The sequence below is a fragment of the Anolis sagrei genome, chromosome 9, assembly GCF_037176765.1.
Source record: "Anolis sagrei isolate rAnoSag1 chromosome 9, rAnoSag1.mat, whole genome shotgun sequence".
Lineage (NCBI taxonomy): Eukaryota > Metazoa > Chordata > Lepidosauria > Squamata > Dactyloidae > Anolis > Anolis sagrei.
Window position 1 is genome coordinate 18,909,560 of NC_090029.1, and position 20,502 is coordinate 18,930,061.

Here is a 20,502-nt window from a genome sequence, read left to right on the forward strand (position 1 = left end):
AATGCTTTAAACAAACAAACAAACAAACAAATAGATTTGAGTTTATCTTGGATTGGGGCACCCCCTGCTGGTGTACCCCCAAAATGAGATTCCTATATACTTCCAATGCTAGCTCTGTGATGAAGACAATGGGTGTATCTATGCCTGGCATGGGGAAACTTTCTAACTTGGGGGCCACATGGCCAGCCAGAGTGGGGTGGGTGGGCCAGGAGGGAGGGGGTTCTCCCCAGTCCCCTCCTTGCCCTTCCCTTCCCTTCCTCTTCTCTTTCAGAGGCAGAAAGTGAAGGAAGGACAGGAAATGTGTGGATCCCAAAAAGGTTGGCCTTGGTTAGGACGAGATGGTGGACGGGAGAGAAAAATATCCATGAGACCCCTTATTGCCTACTGCTGATATAGAATCCTAGAGCTGGAAGAGACCCCCAAGGGGCATCTAGTCCAACCCCCTGCCATGCAGGAAGGCACAATCAAAGCACTCCCGATAGACAGCCTCTGCAGAAAAGCCTCCAGAGAAGAAGACTCCACCACACTCCCAGGCAGCCTAGGCCACTCTCCAGCAGCTCTTCCTCTCAGGAAGTTCTTCCTAATCTTTTCAGTCGAATCTCTTTCCCTGCACATACACATATAAACATTTCCCCCATCACTTCCAGATCGCTTACGTGGTTTAATATATTCCTTTCCTCCATGTTCTATCTCACTTGTATTAGTCATCTTACATTTGTTATATCTTGGCCCTTGGAACTTCTTCATTCAATTTTTACAACCACTTGTAACTGTTCTTTTTTAAAGAGATGCTTTCTTTTGGAAAATCAAAGTTGCTGACTATTATTATTATTATTATTATTATTATTATTATTATTATATGACATAAACAGATGGAGACATGATTGATTCCAGTTTAGCCCTAGCATTGCAAGAGATGACCTAAAAGGCATGAGATGCTTTCTTTTGGAAAATCAAAGCTGCTGAAAATAATAATAATAATAATTATTATTATTATTATTATTATTCGACATAAACAGATAGTGACATGATTGATTAATTGATTTTAGTTTCACCCTAGCATTGCAAGAGATGACCTAAAAGGCATGAGATGCTTTCTTTTGGAAAATCAAAGTTGCTGCTGAAAATTATTATTATTATTATTATTATTATTATTATACAACATAAACAGATGAAGACATGATTGATTAATTAATTCCAGTTTGGCCCTAGCATTGCAAGAGACGACCTAAAAGGCATGAGATGCTTTCTTTTGTAAAATCAAAGCTGCTGCTGAAAATAATAATAATAATAATTATTATTATTATTATTATATGACAAAAACAGATGGAGACATGATTAATTGATTCCAGTTTAGCTCTAGCATTGCAAGAGATAACCTAAAAGGCATGAGGTGCTTTCTTTTGGAAAATCAAAGCTGCTGCTGAAAATAATAATAATAATAATAATAATAATAATAATAATAATGTTATTATTATTATTATTATTATTATATGACATAAACAGATGGAGACATGATTAATTGATTCCAGTTTAGCTCTAGCATTGCAAGAGATGACCCAAAAGGCGTGAGATGCTTTCTTTTGGAAAATCAAAGCTGCTGCTGGAAATAATAATTATAATAATAATAATAATAATAATTATTATTATTATTATTATTATTATTATACGACATAAACAGATGGAGACATGATTGATTAATTGATTCCAGTTTAGCCCTAGCATTGCAAGAGATGACCTAAAAGGCATGAGATGCTTTCTTTTGGAAAATCAAAGCTGCTGCTGATAATAATAATAATAATTATTATTATTATTATTATTATTATTATTATAATTGTTATTATACGACATAAACAGATGGAGACATGACTGATCAGTTGATTCCAGTTTAGCTCTGGCATTGCAGGGGATGATCTAAAACGCAGTTGGGTTGTGATAGAACAGATGTTTTAAAACGCCAGGACTTTATGTTCAGAAACCTGACACGGCCAGCTTTCTGGTGCAGAACGGCCTGGAAAAGCATGTCCAGGTACAAGGTGTATCCTTCCTTTTCTTTTCCGGAAATGCAAACTAATGAACCAATTCAAGCCGCATAGATTTCTCCATTCGGAAGAGACACTCCCAAAGGATCATCCCGTCCAACCAGACTTTTCATTGAATACATTTTATGTTGGTGACGTATTTGAGCCGCGTTGTGCCCTACCTCACGTCATAAAGAGAGGCAGATAATTATTAATAACAATCATACCAATCATAGTTGTTTTCTTATATTATTATCATTATCTTATTATTACTACTATTTTTCTTACATCATTACCGTCATTTTATTTATTTATTTACTGTATTTGTATACCGCCCTTCTCGTATATTATTATTATTATTATTATTATTATTATCTTATTACTGTTTTTCTTGGAGGCCCCAGTGGTACAGTGGATTAAACCACTGAGCTGCTGAACTTGCTGACTGAAAGGCTGGCAGTTTGAATCCAGGGAACGGGGTGAGCTCCCGCTGTTAGCCCCAGCTTCTGCCAACCTAGCTGTTCGAAAACATGCAAATGTGAATAGATCAATAGGTACCGCTTCTCTGAGAAGGTAACAGCGCTCCATGCAAGCATTTCTTGCCTGCCTTGAGTTGCAAGGAGAGGCAGGTAAGAAATAAAATTATTATTATTATTATTATTATTATTACTTACATTATTGTTGTTAATATTTATCTGATATTATTGTTATTTTTCTTATATTTTTATATTATTATTACTATTTTTTATATTATTGTTATTGTCTTATTATTTTCTGAAATTATTATTTTTCTGATATTTTTTTCTTATTATTATTACAATTTGTCTTGTATCATTGTTGTTGTTATTGTCTTACTATATTTCTGATATTATTGTCATTTTTTCTTAATTTATTATTATTACTACTACTATTTGTCTTATTGTTTTTGTTATCGTCTTATTATTTTTTGATATTTTTTCTTATATTATTTTATATAAATATTACTATTTGTCTTATAATATTGTTATTGTCCTATTATTTTGATATTATTGTTATTTTTCTTATATTATATTAGTATGTGTGTTATATTCTTATTTTTATTGTCTTATTATTTTTCTGATACTATTCTTATTTTTATATTATTTTATATTATTACTATTTGTTTTATATTATTGTTGTTATTGCCTTCTTTTTCTTATATTTTTATATTATTATTACTACTATTTGTCTTATAGTATTGTTGTTGTTGATATTGTCTTATTATTAGGTTCTTGTGGGTTTTTTCGGGCTATAGAGCCATGTTCTAGAGGCATTCTCTCCTGACGTTTCGCCTGCATCTATGGCAAGCATCCTCAGAAGTTGTGAGGACCTCACAACCTCTGAGGATGCTTGCCATAGATGCAGGCGAAACGTCAGGAGAAATGCCTCTAGAACATGGCTCTACAGCCCGAAAAAACCCACAAGAACCTAGTGATTCCAGCCATGAAAGCCTTCGACAATACATTGTCTTATTATTTTCCTGATATTATTGTTGTTGTTCTTTTTCTTATATTATTTTTATACTGTTATTATTAATTCGCAATATGCCAAAGCAAGTCGGGATCTTGCCCATCGAGAAGACAACCAAGTTTGGGAAAAATACAACCATGCCACCAGGTAGCACAGACTTTTTACCTTTTAATATTTACATTTAAAATTATTCTTTTTCTCTTTTCCCCTTCCTTTGTACAGCAGCCTCCTCCTTGTATGGCACCAGGTGGATTCTTAAAAAATAAAACCAACAGTCGGAGAGCAAGGCGGTCCAAAACAAAGCACCGGAGGGTCGCTCTTCCATTGGCGGATCCCGGCCTTGGCTTCCTTCTGAAATGCAATGTGCCTCCTTCGGGGGTCTTTTGGGTCTTCAGGGCACGGCCTTCAGGGCTGCCACCCGTGAGCCCAGGTTCTCCTGCAGGTAATACAGCAGGTGCAGCTCATAGTGCTCGCCCGATTCTGGAACCCGGATGCTGTGCCTTTCTTGCGGGTAAATCTTTCAGAAGAAGGAAAAGAGAGAAAATAAATGGGCATCCATTAAGTGTCAGACATACAATGCATTTATGTTTAATTCATTTTTTTAACAAGCCTGCACAACATGTGAGGGGGCTGCCCCTTGTGCCCGAGAAGGAAGGAAGGAAGGAAGGAAGGAAGGAAGGAAGGAAGGAAGGAAGGAGGGAGGGAGGGAGGGAGGGAGGGAGGGAGGGAGGGAAGGAAGGAAGGAAGGAAAAAGAGAGGGGGGAAAGGGTTAGGGAGAAAAAAGGGATAGAAGAAGAAGAAAAAGAAAAATAGGGAGGGAGGAAAAAAGGAAGGAAAAAGAGAAGTAAGGAGGAGGTGGAGAGAAATAAATAAAGGAAAATGAAAGGGAGGGGTAGGGAAGGAAGGAAGCAAAGGAGAGGGAAAGGGGAGTGGGGAGAAAGAAAGAAAGAAAGAAAGAAAGAAAGAAAGAAAGAAAGGGAGAGAAGATAGATAGATAGATAGATAGATAGATAGATAGATAGATAGATAGATAGGCAGGCAGGCAGGAAGGAAGGAAGGAAAAAGAAAGGAAAGGAAAGGAAAGGAAAGGGAGTGAGGAAAGAAAGAAAGAGGGAGGGAGAGAAGATAGATAGATAGATAGATAGATAGATAGATAGATAGATAGATAGATAGATGGATGGATGGATGGATGGATGGATGGATGGATGGATGGATGGATGGATGGATGGCAGGCAGGCAGGCAGGCAGGCTGGAAGGAAAAAGAGAGGAAAGGAAAGGGAGGGAGGAAGAAAGAAAGAAAGAAAGAAAGAAAGGGAGGGAGGGAGGGAGGGAGGGAGGGAAGATGGATGGATGGATGAATGGATGGATGGATGGATGGATGGATGGCTGGCTGGCTGGCAGGCAGGCTGGAAGGAAAAAGAGAGGAAAGGAAAGGGAGTGATGAAAGAAAGAAAGAGAGAGGGAGGGAGAGAAGATAGATGGATGGATGGATGGATGGATGGATGGATGGATGGATGGATGGATGGATGGAAGGAAGGAAGGAAGGAAGGAAGGAAGGAAGGAAGGAAGGCAGGCAGGCAGGCAGGCAGGCAGGCAGGCAGGCAGGCAGGCAGGCAGGCAGGCAGGCTGGCTGGCTGGCTGGCTGGCTGGCTGGAAGGAAAAAGAGAGGGAAGGAAAGGGAGTAAGGAAGGAAAGAAAGAAAGAAAGAAAGAAAGAAAGAAAGAAAGAAAGAGAGGGAGGGAGGGAGGGAGGGAGGGAGGGAGGGAGGGAGGGAGGGAAGATAGATAGCTAGATACCTAGGAAGGAAGGAAGGAAGGAAGGAAGGAAGGAAGGAAGGAAGGAAGGCTGGAAGGAAAAAGAGGAAGAAAGAAAGAAAGAAAGAAAGAAAGAAAGAAAGAAAGAAAGAAAGAAAGAAAGGGAGGGAAGATAGATAGCAAGCAAGGAAGGAAGGAAGGAAGGAAGGAAGGAAGGAAGGAAGGAAGGAAGGAAGGAAGGAAGGAAGGCAGGAAGGCAGGAAGGCTGGAAGGAAAAAGAGAGGGAAGGAAAGGGAACAAGGAAAGAAAAAAAGACAGAAAGAAAGAGAGGGAGGGACTGAAAGGGAGAAAAAGAACTGTAGATGTCCAACTCTCCAGATAATTATTGCCAAAAACTCTAACATTCAACCGGAATCTGCATCAGCAACAGATGTAAATGCCTTCTTACCTGCAAATCGTAAGGCTTCCCAGCCCTGACCAGGAAACTCAGCAAGATACTAGTGTGTGCAAAGTGGACGTTTTCATCCAGGAAACCATGAAGCAGCAACAACCGGTTGGGCCTGAAGGAAGACGCATCATAAAAAACGGTGTTAATTTGACAGTGTAAACGTCAAGTTTGGACAGCGAGGAATGCAACTGCTTTTCCCCTTAGCAATGCAATCCATGTTTGTTGCTCCAAAATATAAAACCCAACCTTTCCTTCCTTTTGGGAACAAGACAGGATATTAGCGATCCCTTCCCATCCACTTGGGTGGCCTTTCATTAACGCAGGGCCTTAATTACCCCATTATCTTAGCCCAGGGGAGGTCTGCCTGTTTTGTATCTCCAAGCAGTAGAATACAAAATATATCTCCAGGCGGTTAATACTTTAATAAGACTCGGAAAGTAGATTACTCCAGAATTTTTATTTTAAAAGCTATCGCACCATCATTTAAGCCCTTAATGAGGCAGGAAAGGCAGCATTAGGTTTGGGATTTCATCCAGTGGGTGGAAAAAGGGAATAAACAAACGGTGGGAAAGCACTTACTCCGAAGGGAACTTGTCGGCTTGCATAGCGACGGAGCCAAGGTAGTAGCCCTGTTCATTGCTATCCGGGTGCCCCATGTATCTCTCGGTGTATCCGGTGTCATAGAAGAGCCATAGTGTCACCGGAGCCCCAGCAACAGCAACCTGCAAAAATACGAGGCTCTAAAGGTTCTCCATTGAGGCTATATGGTGAATGTTTCCTTCATCCGCATACAGGTTGGAGCATCCCTAATCTGGCGTTAGGAAACTTTCTCAAAGCGTCACCTGAAGGAGTGGCAAGCAGCTTTGTTTCCGGGGGAGCTCAAGTTTTGTTTCAAGCACAAAAATATTGTAAAATTTATTACAAAATATACTGAACTCAAGCTCTGTTTGTAGCACAAGATAGCACAAAAATATTGCAAAAATGCTGAACTCCAGCTGTGTTTGAAGCACAAAATATTTTCTAAAAATATTGCAAAAAATACTGAATTCAAATTTTGATGCACAAAAATATTGCAAAATATAATACAAAATATACTGAACTCAAGCTCTGTTTGTAGCACAAGATAGCACAAAAATATTGCAAAAATGCTGAACTCCAGCTGTGTCTGAAGCACAAAATATTTTCTAAAAATATTGCAAGAAATACTGAATTCAAACTTTGAAGCACAAAAATATTGCCAAAAAATACTGAATATAAGTTTTTTTGAAGCACAAAAAATATTGCAACAGTGTTTTTAAAAAAAAGATGACAAAGAGCGTATTTTGTGTTGATGTGCATGACATTTGGCAGAAAATCCTTTTTCCAGAGTTTTAAACATGGAAGTGCACATTAGATTCAATGGGGCATTTGGCAAGAGCCAATATGGTATATTACCCTCAGGTTATGTGTATAACATCAATTAGTTTCATGTTCAGACTTAGGCTTTATCTCCTCCAAGATATCTCATCATGGACTTATATGCAAAGACAGGTATTCCGAAATGAAATAGTAGTAGTAGTAGTAATAAAAAAAGATCCAAAACCAAAAACATTTCTAGTCTCAAGCATTTCAGATAAGGGAGTCTTAACCAACAGCAATTGTGGCACATACTCCTGGTGCATAACAAAACACAGTATGTCACGGCAAATGATATATATATGTATATGTGTGTGTGTGTGTGTGTGTGTGTGTGTGTGTATATATATATATATATGCTGGATTTCGTATCACAAAATCACAAATCGAACACTAACGCATATCCAAGTCAGGTGGCCTTTTGCAACTGACTGATTGTGATTTTTTCTATGTTTATTGTTTCCAAATGCCGGCTGAGATCTTTTGGCATGGCACCCAGTGCGCCAATGACCACTGGGACCACCTGTACTGGTTTATGCCAGAGCCTTTGCAGTTCGATTTTGAGGTCTTGATAGCGGCTGAGTTTTTCCTGTTGTTTTCCCTCAATGCGACTGTCACCTGGTATGGCGACATCAATAATCCAAACTTTTTTCTTTTCTACAATCGCAATGTCTGGCGTATTGTGTTCCAAAACTTTGTCAGTCTGGATTAAAAAGTCCCACAGTATTTATGCATGTTCATTTTCCACTACCTTTGCAGGTTTATGATCCCACCAATTCTTTACTGTTGGCAGGTGGTCCTTGTGACATAAGTTCCAGTGAATCATTTGGGCCACAGAGTTGTGCCTCTGTTTGTAGTCTGTCTGTGCCATTTTCTTGCAACAGCTGAGGATATGGTCCATGGTTTCATCAACTTCCTTGACAGTCTGCATTTTGGGTCATCAGCTGATTTTTCGATCCTGGCCTTAATGGCATTTGTTCTGATGGCTTGCTCCTGGGCTGCAAGAATCAGGCCTTCTGTCTCCTTCTTCATTTGTTGTTGTAGTTATTATTATTATTATTATTATTATTATTATTATTATTGGCTATTTTAGTCTGTACTTTAAGACCACTACCTGAATCTCTCTAGAGTCAAGCTCTAGCATCTTGGGATTAAAGCCTGAAACAGATCCATTGCCCTGGAGAGGATTGACCAGCTTGGGTGGATTCTAGCAAGTGTGGTACAAAAATCCTTTTTCAAAGTTTTGCAAATTTTAAAGACATGTCCATAAACATGCAAACGGAAATGCAGATACAGATATGTATTTGGAAAAGCTCCAAGCAGAGCCACGAATTTTAGATATGCATACCTTGAAGATCTCCGGTCGCTGGAGCAAAGCCATGAGAGAGAGGTACCCGCCGTAAGACCAGCCGTGAATGCCGACCCGATCCAAGTCGATGAATTCGTATCGGGAGGCCAAATACTGCAATCCCTCCACTTGGTCACTGATTTCGATCTGTCCCTGGAGAAAGAATAACACTGTGTTCGGAAAAAGAGGACCAATTATATGACAAGCAAAACCCTCCAGACAGATGGCCCTCCAGAGATGGAAACTCCAACACACGTATTCCACTGTCGAACAACTGTTATTATCAGGAAGTTCTTCCTAATGTTTAAGTAAAATCTCCTTTCCTGCAATTTGAACCCATTGTTCCATTGTGTCCTAGTCTCTGCTGCTTCTCAATATTGAAGACTAAAGCACTCCTGAAAGATGTCCATCCAGCTTATGCTGAAAGATCACAATGGAGAGGAGTTCCTCACCTTCTTGTCCTGTTATCAAACAGTTATCTCACACTGTTTCAAAAACAAGAAACTGTTTAAAAAGTATTCATGACACTGCTATTGCCAGCATCCTGGTTCACCCACCAATGTTTTCTACGAGTTCGAAAGCCAAGCCAAGTCCCTATCCACGCATATGGGGGCCTTACCATCTTATGCTTAAAGGCACCTTCAAACTTCAATCCGCGGTGGCAGGAGCCCCGGTTATCAATGACCACGACAACGTACCCCAAGGAGGCAAGGGTGTTCAGGCGGAAGTACTTCACCCCTTTGAAGCGGTTGTTCACCAGCTGCACCTAGAAGAGCATTAGGAAAAACTTCCCATTGCAAGTGCTTTTCAAAAGCAAGCACGTGACAAACATAAAAACGTTTACAGTGATCCCTCACTTATTGCGGGTGTTTCGTTTCAGGACTACCCGTGATAAGTGAAAATCCGTGAAGTAGGGACGCTCCACTCACTCGAGTGGGCAGAGTGTCCCTACTTCGTGACGGCCTCCTCCTCGCCACCTCTACTGCTCCCCGCCTCGGAGGCCCCTTCCTTGCCTGGCGAGGAAGGAGTGGGGAGCAGCAGAGGCAGAAAGGAGGAGGATGCCACCCCCAAGGCCCTCTTGGGCGGCGGCCTCCTCCTCCTCGCCACCTCCACTGCTCCTTGTCTCGGAGGCCCCTTCCTCGCCAGGCTGAGCACCCAAGCCTGGTGCCCAGCCTGGCAAGGAAGGAGCGGGGAGCAGAGGAGGCAGTGAGGAGGAGGACCTTGCCGCCGAGGATCTCTTTGGCGGCAGCCTCCTCCTCCTCACCGCTTCCACTGCTCCCTGCCTTGGAGGCCCCTTCCTCACCAGGCTGGGCACCCAAGAGGCCTCTGAGGTGGGGTAGGAATGCTCCACCTGCTCGGCAGTGGCCTCCTCCTTCTCGCGGCCTCCACTGTCCCCTGCTTCGGAGGCCTCGGGTGCCCAGCCTGGCGAGGAAAGAATGGGGAACAGTTATACCGTGTTCCCTCGCTGCTCCCTGCGAAACAGCAAGTCCGCAATAAGCTAACCGTGAAGTAGCGAGGGAACACTGTACATCGGAAAAAGTGAAATGGAATAAATTGGGACTGCAATCCATAAACATTGGGTATTTTTGGATATGTGATCCAGACGATCACTAGTCATTGTGCATAATTCTAAATGCAAATGTACATCACGCATGGATTCTGACTTGGTATGGATGAGTTTATTCATATGTGGCTGGATCTACACCACCATATGATACAGATTAAACTAGGTAACAAAATTTGAAAAAAATTCTGTTCTTGGTTTGAAAGTGTTCTTTCCTGTTTAATGGTGCAGTCGTTACTTTGAAAGTGGCTGTCCTACTCCAGAAACTTTTTTGTAGCAGTCACAAACGAGGTTGAATTGGTTGAGACTCAATGATAAGATATTCACTGAGAAACTATAGAACAAGGGTCCTCAAACTTTTTATACAGAGGGCCAGGTCACAGTCCCTCAAACTGTTGGAGGGCCGGGTTATAATTTGAAAAAAACATGGATTCCCATGCACATTGCACATATCTTATTTGTAGTGCAAAAAAATACTTAAAAACAAAATGAAGCTGGAATGTTAAATGGCCTCTGTGTGTCTGTTTAGGTATGTTGTATGTCTATGGCATTGAATGTTTGCCTTGTATATGTACACTGTAATCCGCCCTGAGTCCCCTGCGGGGTGAGAAGGGCGGAATATAAATACTGTAAATAAATAATAATAAATAAATAATCTGTTCTGAGTCCTCTCAGGGAGTCCCCTCGAGGAATATAAACAAAGTGTGTTATTATTATTGTATTATTATGATTCCTCTTCGGGGGAGATAAAGTGTGGTAATAATAATAATAATAATAACAATAATAATAATAATAATAATAATGCGGGTTATAAATAAATATTATAATAATATAGCAGGATGTCCCTCTCGCAAAAACAATATTTTGGCAGTTTAATTAACTTTCCCCACATTTTGATGATAGAACCAATAAGGAAATGATATTTCTAACCCAGGAACAAACACTGTGTCACTCACTTCTAAATATAATTTCCTCACTGGAAATTATCCTCAACCAATTCCCAAGATGGCAATGGTAGAGAAGTAACCCTCACCTGAGGCCCTCCATATATGAACAGCACCGTTGGGTATTTCTTCCCAGGTTGGAGATTGTGGGGCTTATACATCATGCCATACAACTCGAATCCTGAAGAGCTCTCGAAGGAGAAGATTTCAGGGGGAATGTAATCTGGGAGGGGACCTACAAGAAGAAAAGCAGTTGTTATCTATTGTTATTATTATTATTCTTTATATCTCTACCTAAAACGAGATGGAAAGTGACTAACGATACTAAAAACTTTATTGATTTAGTAGATATCTGTTACGATTTAATTTACTACCACTAACATGAGTAAGGCACCCAGTGGCACAGCAGGTTAAACCGCTGAGCTGCTGAACTTGCTAACCAAAAGGTTGGTGGTTTGAATCCAGGGAGCAGGGTGAGCTCCCGCTGTTAGCTCTAGCTTCTGTCAACCTAGCAGCACAAAAACATGCAAATGTGAGCATTTCAATAGGTACTGCTTCTGGAGGAAGGTAACAGTGCTCCATGCAGTCATGCTGGCCTCATGACCTTGGAGGTGTCTATGGACAACACCAGCTCATCGGCTTAGAAATGGAAATGAGTACCAACCCCCAGAATCAGACACGACTGGACTTAATGTCAGGGGAAACCTTTATCTTTACTTAACATGAGTACCCTACTCATTCCCTTTTCCCTACCATACCCTCTGGAAAAGAATATATTTGGAAATGATTAATAAAAATGGAATCAAAAGACAGAAGAACACTTCACAACACCCTTCTGGCTTGGTCTTAAAAGCTGCCAAGGGATGAGGGGTGAATCTACACTGTCATATTAACGCAGTTTATTTATTTACAGTATTTATATTCCGCCCTTCTCACCCCACAGGGGACTCAGGGCGGATTACAATGTACATATACATGGCAAACATTCAATGCCATAGGCAAACAACATATATATACAGACACTCAGAGGCTATTTAACTTTCCAGCTTCTGGCCACTAGGGGAGCTGTCTCTTCATCGTACGTTTCTGACACTGATGAAGTACTTCCTCATTCTTTGCATACTTCCTGGATATTTTTATGGCCTCATAAATCAGTTAAATTAGCCTCCCCTCATAAGTGGTACCTAAATTTCCTACTTAACAGATGCAACTGTCATTCGGGCTGCAAAGGTCGACAACAAGCTACACAATTTTGGTCGGAAACTCACTCCGACCTGGCTGGCTTCGAACTCATGACCTTTCGGTCAGTAGTGATCTTAATGCAGCTGACTCCCAGCCAGCTGCGCCACAGTCCCGGTTTGCCATCATGTTCTTTGCCTATAGACTCTCTAAAAGTACAACTCCCAGGACTCCACAGGATTGAGTCCAAGTGGTGTACAAGGTATTCATTCAGGCAGGTTTGAAAATGGTTTTTACTGGTTTTAAAACAGTTGTTTTTTTAACAGTCCAAGTTTTCACATCCAAAAGTGGAGCATCCTATAAATGCCCCTATCTTATGAGGCATAACCATAGAAGACTTTTTCCCCCTTGTACGTGTTAACGTCATTCACACAGTAAATCGTTTCGTGGGCGATGGTTGGATCGGATGCTATTGGACCTCTTTCCAAAGCATGAAGTACCTGCGGAATCCAAAATCGTGGCCCAGAACTCTTTCGACTTGTGTGGGACGTCATCATCAAGGCCGGTCAGTTTGTAGATGGACACTTGGTGCGGGTTCTTTTGGTTGCTGAATTTGGAAATGAACATGTCACAGCTCTGGAGGAAAAGGATACGGAACCATGAAATATCTTGCAACGAGAGGTGGTCTTACATGATCATTTCCCTTTAGAGTAGGCATGGGAAAACTTTGGTCCTCCGAGTGTTTTTGTCAGGAGTCAATTTCAGAGATACAAGCAATATATCCATTTCAAAGCAAAACCGGCTTGTGAGTGGTAATTTAATATTGCTATATAGATCCTACAATATTACAGTTTTGGACTCCAACTCCCACCATTCCTAACAGCCTCGGGCCCCTTCCTTTCCCCCCTCAGCCGCTTAAGCGGCTGAGGGGGGAAAGGAAAGGGCCCGAGGCTGTTAGGAATGGTGGGAGTTGGAGTCCAAAACACCTGGAGGGGTGACGTTTGCTCGTGCCTGCTCTAAAGGAACCAAACCCTCCTTAGAAACGAAATGCTGGAAATGTAAGGACCACGACGGCAGTTTCTACCATATATGGTGGACTTGTAAAGAATCCCAAAAATATTGAAAAGTAATACATGAAGAGTGCCAACAGATCCTCATGAAAAAAAATCCCTAAAAAGCTAGAATATTACCTTCTGGGAATAACTGACCCAGACTTAATATTACATTCAAATGAGAACATTTTATTTGTGTATCTAACGACAGCCGCCAGGATTGTATATGCCATAGGTTTTAAAATCCTTGTATGTCATTGTTTACTGTTTACATGTGATTTATATTACTTGTATTGTACTTATTGTTTTTGTTTATTGCTTTTTGTTTTATTGATGTGTTGTTTGGGCTTGGCCTCATGTAAGCCGCTCCGAGTCCCTTGGGGAGATGGTGGCGGGGTATAAATAAAGTATTATTATTGGGAGCCCCCGGTGGCGCAGTGGGTTAAAGCACTGAGCTGCTGAGCTTGTTGATCGAAAGGTCGCAGGTTCGATTCCGGGGAGCGGCATGAGCTTCCGCTGTCAGCCCTAGCTTCTGGCAACCTAGCAGTTCGAAAACATGCAAATGTGAGTAGATCAATAGGTACCGCTCCAGTGGGAAGGTAATGGCGCTCCATGCAGTCATGCTGGCCACATGACCTTGGAGGTGTCTACGGACAACGCTGGCTCTTCGGCTTAGAAATGGAGATGAGCACCACACCCCAGAGTCAGAAATGACTGGACTTCATGTCAGGGGACTACCTTTACCTATTATTATTATTATTATTATTATTATTATTATTATTATTATATACTGGAAACAGAAGGAAATACCAAATATAGATCAATGGACAAATAAAATAAGGAAAATAAAAGATATGGACAAATTAACTTTTTTATTAAAAAAAAAAAGAACTCGGGAAACCTGATCAGACAGACGAATTGATCACAGTTTGAGGAATATGAAAAAAAATAAAAAAAATAAAAAAGTACCATAGAAACTTTACCAAATAGAAATATTAGAAAAATGGACTTAATTTATGCCAAAGGCAAATACTTTCTTATAGAAAGATCAGCAATGAATAAGACTGCAATCTAAAAGATTAGATGGAAGTCACCGCTTTTTATTTTATTTTCAATATTTTTTTTTAATTTATGCTAGTATGTTCTGGTTGTTGGGACTTTTTTTTATTATCTTGCTTTTCTCAATTTCTTGTTTTTCTCTTGATTATATTGTTTCACCACTTTACATGTATATATAAAATAATTTTCTCTTTTTCCCTTCCCCTACCCCAAATAAAATATATATATTTGGAAAAAAAGAAACGAAATGCCAGAGCTCCCTAATTTTATAATGACTTTTGAAACATTTTTTTTATCCATTGCACATGCCAAATACTATAATTGTACAATCCGTAAATCAAACACTAGTCCTCAGCACATGATATCCCTTGGCTTTTCCAAAAGCGCCCAAGACAAAGCCACAACGAAGCGGGGAAGGTACCTGGCTAACACAACAGGCGTGCGAAAAGCCACGTTCGGTCAGCCGCTTGATTTCTCCGGGGTTTTCATAGTTGACAACGTACAAGTGATGCTCCAATGGCGTATCCTTCGTACCTTCAAAATATACCAGTTTTTTAGCTTCATCCACCCGGATCTGATAGGAAACACACACATAAAAGAGACAGAAATGACCTGGGTTTATTACCATTTGCGACTGTCATCGACTGACTTCGTTCTCAGCCAACGGCCAAAGAAAGAAGTTAATTCGTTGGTGAATATAACACTATGTAACATGTTTTTTGTTCCTGGGTTGAAAGTATTATTTCCTGTTTAATTGAGCAGTTCTTTGTTGTATGTCAGCCTGTTCGGTCTGCAATTTTGTCTGATGTGCATGATGGGAATGATACTCATGTTGATGCTGATGTTGGGAATGTTTATGTTGATGTGCATAGTGGGAATGGGGATGATATTCTTGAGGATACGGATTTGCCCAGGCCGGAGTTAAGTTGACTTGGCCATGGTAGTCCACGCTCTGGTTACATCCCGCCTAGACTACTGCAACGCTCTCTACGTGGGGTTGTCTTTGAAGATGGCTCGGAAGCTTCAACTAGTCCAACGCTCGGCAGCCATGATTCTAACAGGAGCGGAGCGCAGGGAGCATACAACCCCCCTGTTGCGCCAACTCCACTGGCTACCAATTTGCTACCGGGCTCGATTCAAAGTGCTGGCGTTGACCTTTAAAGCCCTAAACGGTTCCGGCCCAAGCTACCTATCCGACCGCATCTCGGCCTATGAACCCACCAGGACTTTTGAGATCTTCCAGGGAGGCCCTGCTCTCGATCCCGCCACTTCACAAGCATGGCTGGCGGGGACGAGAGATAGGGCCTTCTCGGTGGTGGCTCCCCGGCTGTGGAACGCCCTTCCTACAGACATTAGATTAGCGCCATCTCTAATGGTATTCCGCAAAGACCTGGTTATTTGTGCAGGCGTTCAAATAATTAGTGCAATGATTGGTGACGACATAGGAATGGAACAACGGATGACGAATCTGGATCTTGTTTTTAGTGATGAGATGCTAGTGAATGGTTATTATAGCACTTGTGTATTAACTGTATATTAGATTAGGTCGTTAACTGTTTTATATTGGTGTACTGAAATTTTGCTGTTTTTTGTGTGTTGTGAACCGCGGTGAGTCGCCTCCGGGCTAAGAACTGCGGTATAGAAGCAAAGTAAATAAATAAATAAGTTCAGAAGAGAGGCCTGAGCAAGGTCACATTCCTGGGAAAGACCTTTCACGGCTTTTCTCAGAGCAATATTTATTTATTTATTTTATTTATATATTGTATTTGTATACCGCCTTTCTCAGCCAGTCAGCGACTCAAGGCGGTTTACAACAAATCAGTACACATAATATCATAGTAGAGCTTAAAACATTAAAACAATATAAAAGCAATAAACAACAAAAGCAATAAAAACAACATTATTAGCATCTCCTTATTATCAAAGCATTGTCCAATTCTATCGTCAAGTCATTCGATTTCCTATATCAGTTACTCTGCATTTGTAAACGCTTGCTCAAACAACCATGTTTTAACTTGTCTCCGAAAAAGAAGGAAGGAGCTGATCTGATTTCCCTAGGGAGGGCGTTCCATAGCCGAGGGGCCACCGCTGAGAAGGCCCTGCCTCTCGTCTCTGCCAGACATACTTGTGACGAAGGCAAAACCAAGAGCAGGGCCTCCCCAGACGATCTTAGAGTTCTCAATGGTTCATAAGGGGAGATGCATTTGGACAGATAAGTTGGTAAGTTGGGCCGGAACCGTATAGCCTGAAAATGATGCTGAGATTGCTTTGCCAGGTGCAGAGGGAGAGGATAGTGAAACCTTGGACAGAAAGCAAAGTTGTACTAAACAGAGGCAGAACTTTCAGAATCTAGAGCGTTCTGCCCATTTACAACAAAAGAAAGATAACAAACTGTTATCTAGTGGGAAAGTGAGGAAAAAGTTCTTTCTTGTCAGTATCAGCCTTTGGAAAGAGTTTATAACGATTCATGGGAGACTAGTGTCTCAGTCGAGTCAATGTCGCTAATTCAAGTGCTCTATGTTTCATGTATCAAGTTGTTGCCAAGTGTAAGTTTTTGCCTGCTGTTTTGCTTCATGATTTCAAGTGCCTTGCTTCATGGATTTCTATGTACTAATGGACCTGGTTTATAGATTATCTGGAATTTTTGGCTTTTACTGTTTTACTTTTTTTTTTACTGCTTTGCCTACATATATTCTACAATAAATTACCAAGCTGGTGCAGTAGAGGTGCTCCTACTCTGGGTTACGACATCCTTACTTTGAAAGTAGTTGTTATATCCCATAAGCTTTGTTTATGTGGCTGCTGCAAACTGTGTTGAATTGGTTGAGACTCTTATGAGATAGTCATTGGAACACTAGAGCAAAATGTGCTGCAGGATGTCCATCACAACAAAGTTTATGCAGTTTAATAAACTTTTCCCAAGTTTTTATAATAGAACCAATTAGGAAATGACATTTATAACCCAGGAACAAACAATCATGTTACATAGTGTTGTTATTCTTGTTGTCTATGAGATTGTGGAAATTGTAGTCCGTAAAGTAACTGTACACAACACTCTTGTCTGACGTCCAACTTAAAATGCAGAAAGGCTGTGAGCTAACACATCAGACAGCTCTTTATTGTCCTTCTTTACCTGTTAAGCCCCTTTTATCTACTGTCCTAGTTCTTACGTTACACGACCGTATTACAAAGGCGGTTGGGTTCAATGCAGGTCTCTCATCCGTGGCCAAAATGACTCGGTAGGAAATAATAGCAACGATTTCTAAACTTGTACGGGGCATTCGGAAATGCAAAGCTTACCAGGAGACTTGATTTGAGTCTACTGTATCAGGTCACTCTTATGAAATCTAGGATACTACACAGCATCTGAATTGTCTATCACACAGAACTTGGGAAAGTTACTTTCTGCAAACCTGAGAATCCCCCAAACCTACAGGAACTTTATGCAGAACACACCACTGAAACTATTATTTTCTTTTTCCAAATGCATGTCAAAAAGGCAAAACCAAAGGGCTTACATTGGAACCATGCCTTCCAAGGACTTCCCACTCCCCAGAAGTAATTGGAAGTTCGTCTTTAATGGGACACAGGAAATCACCTGCAAAAATAGAGAGACAGAGATAGATAGATAGATAGATAGATAGATAGACATATCAAACAGTTGTGATTCTATATAGCCACCTACCATTTTCATTTTTGAAGGGACTATTATTATTATTATTATTATTATTTATCCTATTATTTATCCATTCTCCCTCAGAAATACATTCTACATATCTCATCCAGGTTTTTATCAATTTTATCAATTTATTCCTAGTACATGTTATTTTAAAACTGTTTATTTTATTTTGTTATTTCATGTATTTATTTTGATGGTATTTTTGCTTCTTGTATTTTATTTTGCTGTACTATAATTTTGGGCTTGGCCTCATGTTAGCCACCCCGAGTCCCCTTTGGGGAGATGGTGGCGGGTATAAATAAAGATTATTATTATTATTATTATTATTATTATTATTATTTATACTCCATGATCCCGTATCTGGAATTCTGAAACATCCCAAAATTGTTCATATGTGGGCCTTGAGATAGTCATACTTTGGCTTCTGATAGTCATACTTTGGCTTCTGAATGGTTCGTCATAAACAAACCTGATAAAACAACCTTCATGTAAAAGTGTACAGGACACAGAAAGGTGATGATTTAGGGTTTGGGTCCCATGTCCAAAAAAATATGCAATTCCAAAATCAAAACCACTTCTGGTTCCGAGCATTTTGGATAAGGGATACTCCATACTCCGTGGGTTTAGCACAGCTAGTAAATCACCAGCAATTATAAGATCTATCAACCAAAAGGTGGCAAGTTCAAAGCCTTGGGTTGGCGTGAGCTGCCTGCTGTCAGCCAAGCTTACTGTTTACCTAAGTAAACAGTTCGAAAAGAGTTTTAGCTGTTCGAAAAGTTCGAAAAGTTTGAAAAGTTCGAAAAGAGCTTTAGGTACCACTAAAAGTGTTTTAACAACGTCATAAAGAAACAAGATCGGAAAATGCTGGGTGACCAAAAGGAAGGAGGAAGTCCTGATGGCTCTTCGTCACAGAGGATGAAGCGACAGCACCCCCTATGGCTGGATTTGAGCCCAACCTTCCATGACACCAAAAAAGCTGGAGCCCCCGGTGGTGCAGTGGGTTAAACCCCTATGCCAGCAGGACTAAAGACCGACAGGTCGCAGGTTCAAATCTGGGGAGAGCGCGGATGAGCTCCCTCTATCAGCTCCAGCTCCTCATGCGGGGACATGAGAGAAGCCTCCCACAAGGATGATAAAACATCAAAACATCCAGATGTCCCCTGGGCAACATCCTTGCAGACGGCCAATTCTCTCACACCAGAAGCGACTTGCAGTTTCTCAAATCATTCCAGCCACGACAAAAAAAAAAAAAAAAAAAGCTGGACATTGAGTCAAAACAACACACCTCCTTCTGTTCTATCTGTCTCTGTACTGTCTATACAAAATGGCATTGAGTGTTTGCTGTGTATGTGTACTGTGATCTGCCCTGAGACCTCTTCCGGGTGAGAAGGGCAGAATATAAATAAAGTGTTGTTGTTGTTATTATTATTATTGGTACGTAACGGCAACATTTTGAAATCAAGGGCATTTTAATGGCCTGCTGTTGGATGTCATTGATGTGCTTTGGCCATGAGCGAACAATACCATAAGACTCAGGGGCTTTTGTGCCACGTTCCTATTGCAACCCACGGTTTCGTAAGAAACAAAACATGCTGGTGCCGTTTACTTGGAGATGGGAGCCCGCCAAGCGAGCGCTTGTATCGGCTTTCTTTCAAGATGGCGGTGACGCGGAAAAGGTGCCGGAAGCCTGTCCTGCATTCGGAGGCGATGAGGAACTCGATTAAGTCTTCATGGGTTTGTGGGAAGATGTGGAAGATGTCATGGATCTGCGGGACAAAGAGCAAAATTGGCTGAAACCACCCAACGAAACCCATCTCTCTCTCTTTTGCTTCTCTGATCCCCCATTTGACCTGTTGGAAGTCAACCACATCCTGCTCAAGTTTATAATCCTCATCAAGGAAACAGATAGGCTGATGTGTTAACGGCCAGGGAAAAGCCCGTTCTCCTTTTCCCTCTTGGCCTGCTTATCTCTGCATTCCTTTTAAACCTTCATTCACGTGTCCGACTTCGTGCTCAGCCTCTGAGCCGTCCCTTTGCTCTTCTTCTGTGAGCATGGAGGGAGGCAAGATGCCTCTAGAGAGAGAGAGACAGGGTTCCTTCCAACTCTAGGATTCGGTCAATAGCCAGGCGGCAGCGCAATGGGCTAAACTGCGTACGTTTATCCAGATGTCGGTCGTTTCCTCGTAAATAATCAACGGCGTCACAGTGTCAGGGACGGCATCGATGAGCTTCTGCCTCTCCATGGCATCATCTTCCACTGGGATGAACAAAGCCGGAGGGAGAAGCACGATCTGGAGACGGGTTTGGCAACGGTCGAGCAAAAGGGCCCAAGCACTAAAGGGAAGGGAAGGGAAGGGAAAACAATATATTTATTATTACAGTCAGCTTCCCAAAACCATGGATCCTGCATCCATGTATTCAACTGCACAGTAAATCTTGGTGGAAGCTCCTCCTCCAGGGGATTTTCAGCAGAGGCTGGATGGCCAACTGTCAGGAGGGCTTTGGTTATGCTGTTCCTGCCTGACAGAAGGGGGTTTGTTCTGAACAGCCCTTGGGAGTCTCTTTCAACTC

The 20,502-nt window shown here is 41.3% G+C and overlaps 1 protein-coding gene across 1 annotated transcript in view; it reads right to left on the bottom strand.

The window, feature by feature from the left end:
• Positions 1-3,664: 3,664 nt before the first annotated feature.
• Positions 3,665-20,502, bottom strand: part of DPP8 (dipeptidyl peptidase 8) — a 36,224-nt gene continuing 19,386 nt past the window's right edge. The window contains exons 10-20 of the mRNA XM_060755609.2: positions 20,088-20,265; positions 19,538-19,697; positions 17,771-17,850; positions 14,674-14,826; positions 12,642-12,777; positions 11,052-11,197; positions 9,074-9,220; positions 8,455-8,607; positions 6,291-6,433; positions 5,712-5,823; positions 3,665-4,026 (exon numbers count right to left, since the gene is read on the bottom strand). Coding sequence (XP_060611592.2) covers positions 3,901-4,026; positions 5,712-5,823; positions 6,291-6,433; positions 8,455-8,607; positions 9,074-9,220; positions 11,052-11,197; positions 12,642-12,777; positions 14,674-14,826; positions 17,771-17,850; positions 19,538-19,697; positions 20,088-20,265 — 1,534 coding nt within the window. The 3' untranslated portion in view covers positions 3,665-3,900. The remainder of the gene's footprint in view (positions 4,027-5,711; positions 5,824-6,290; positions 6,434-8,454; positions 8,608-9,073; positions 9,221-11,051; positions 11,198-12,641; positions 12,778-14,673; positions 14,827-17,770; positions 17,851-19,537; positions 19,698-20,087; positions 20,266-20,502) is intronic.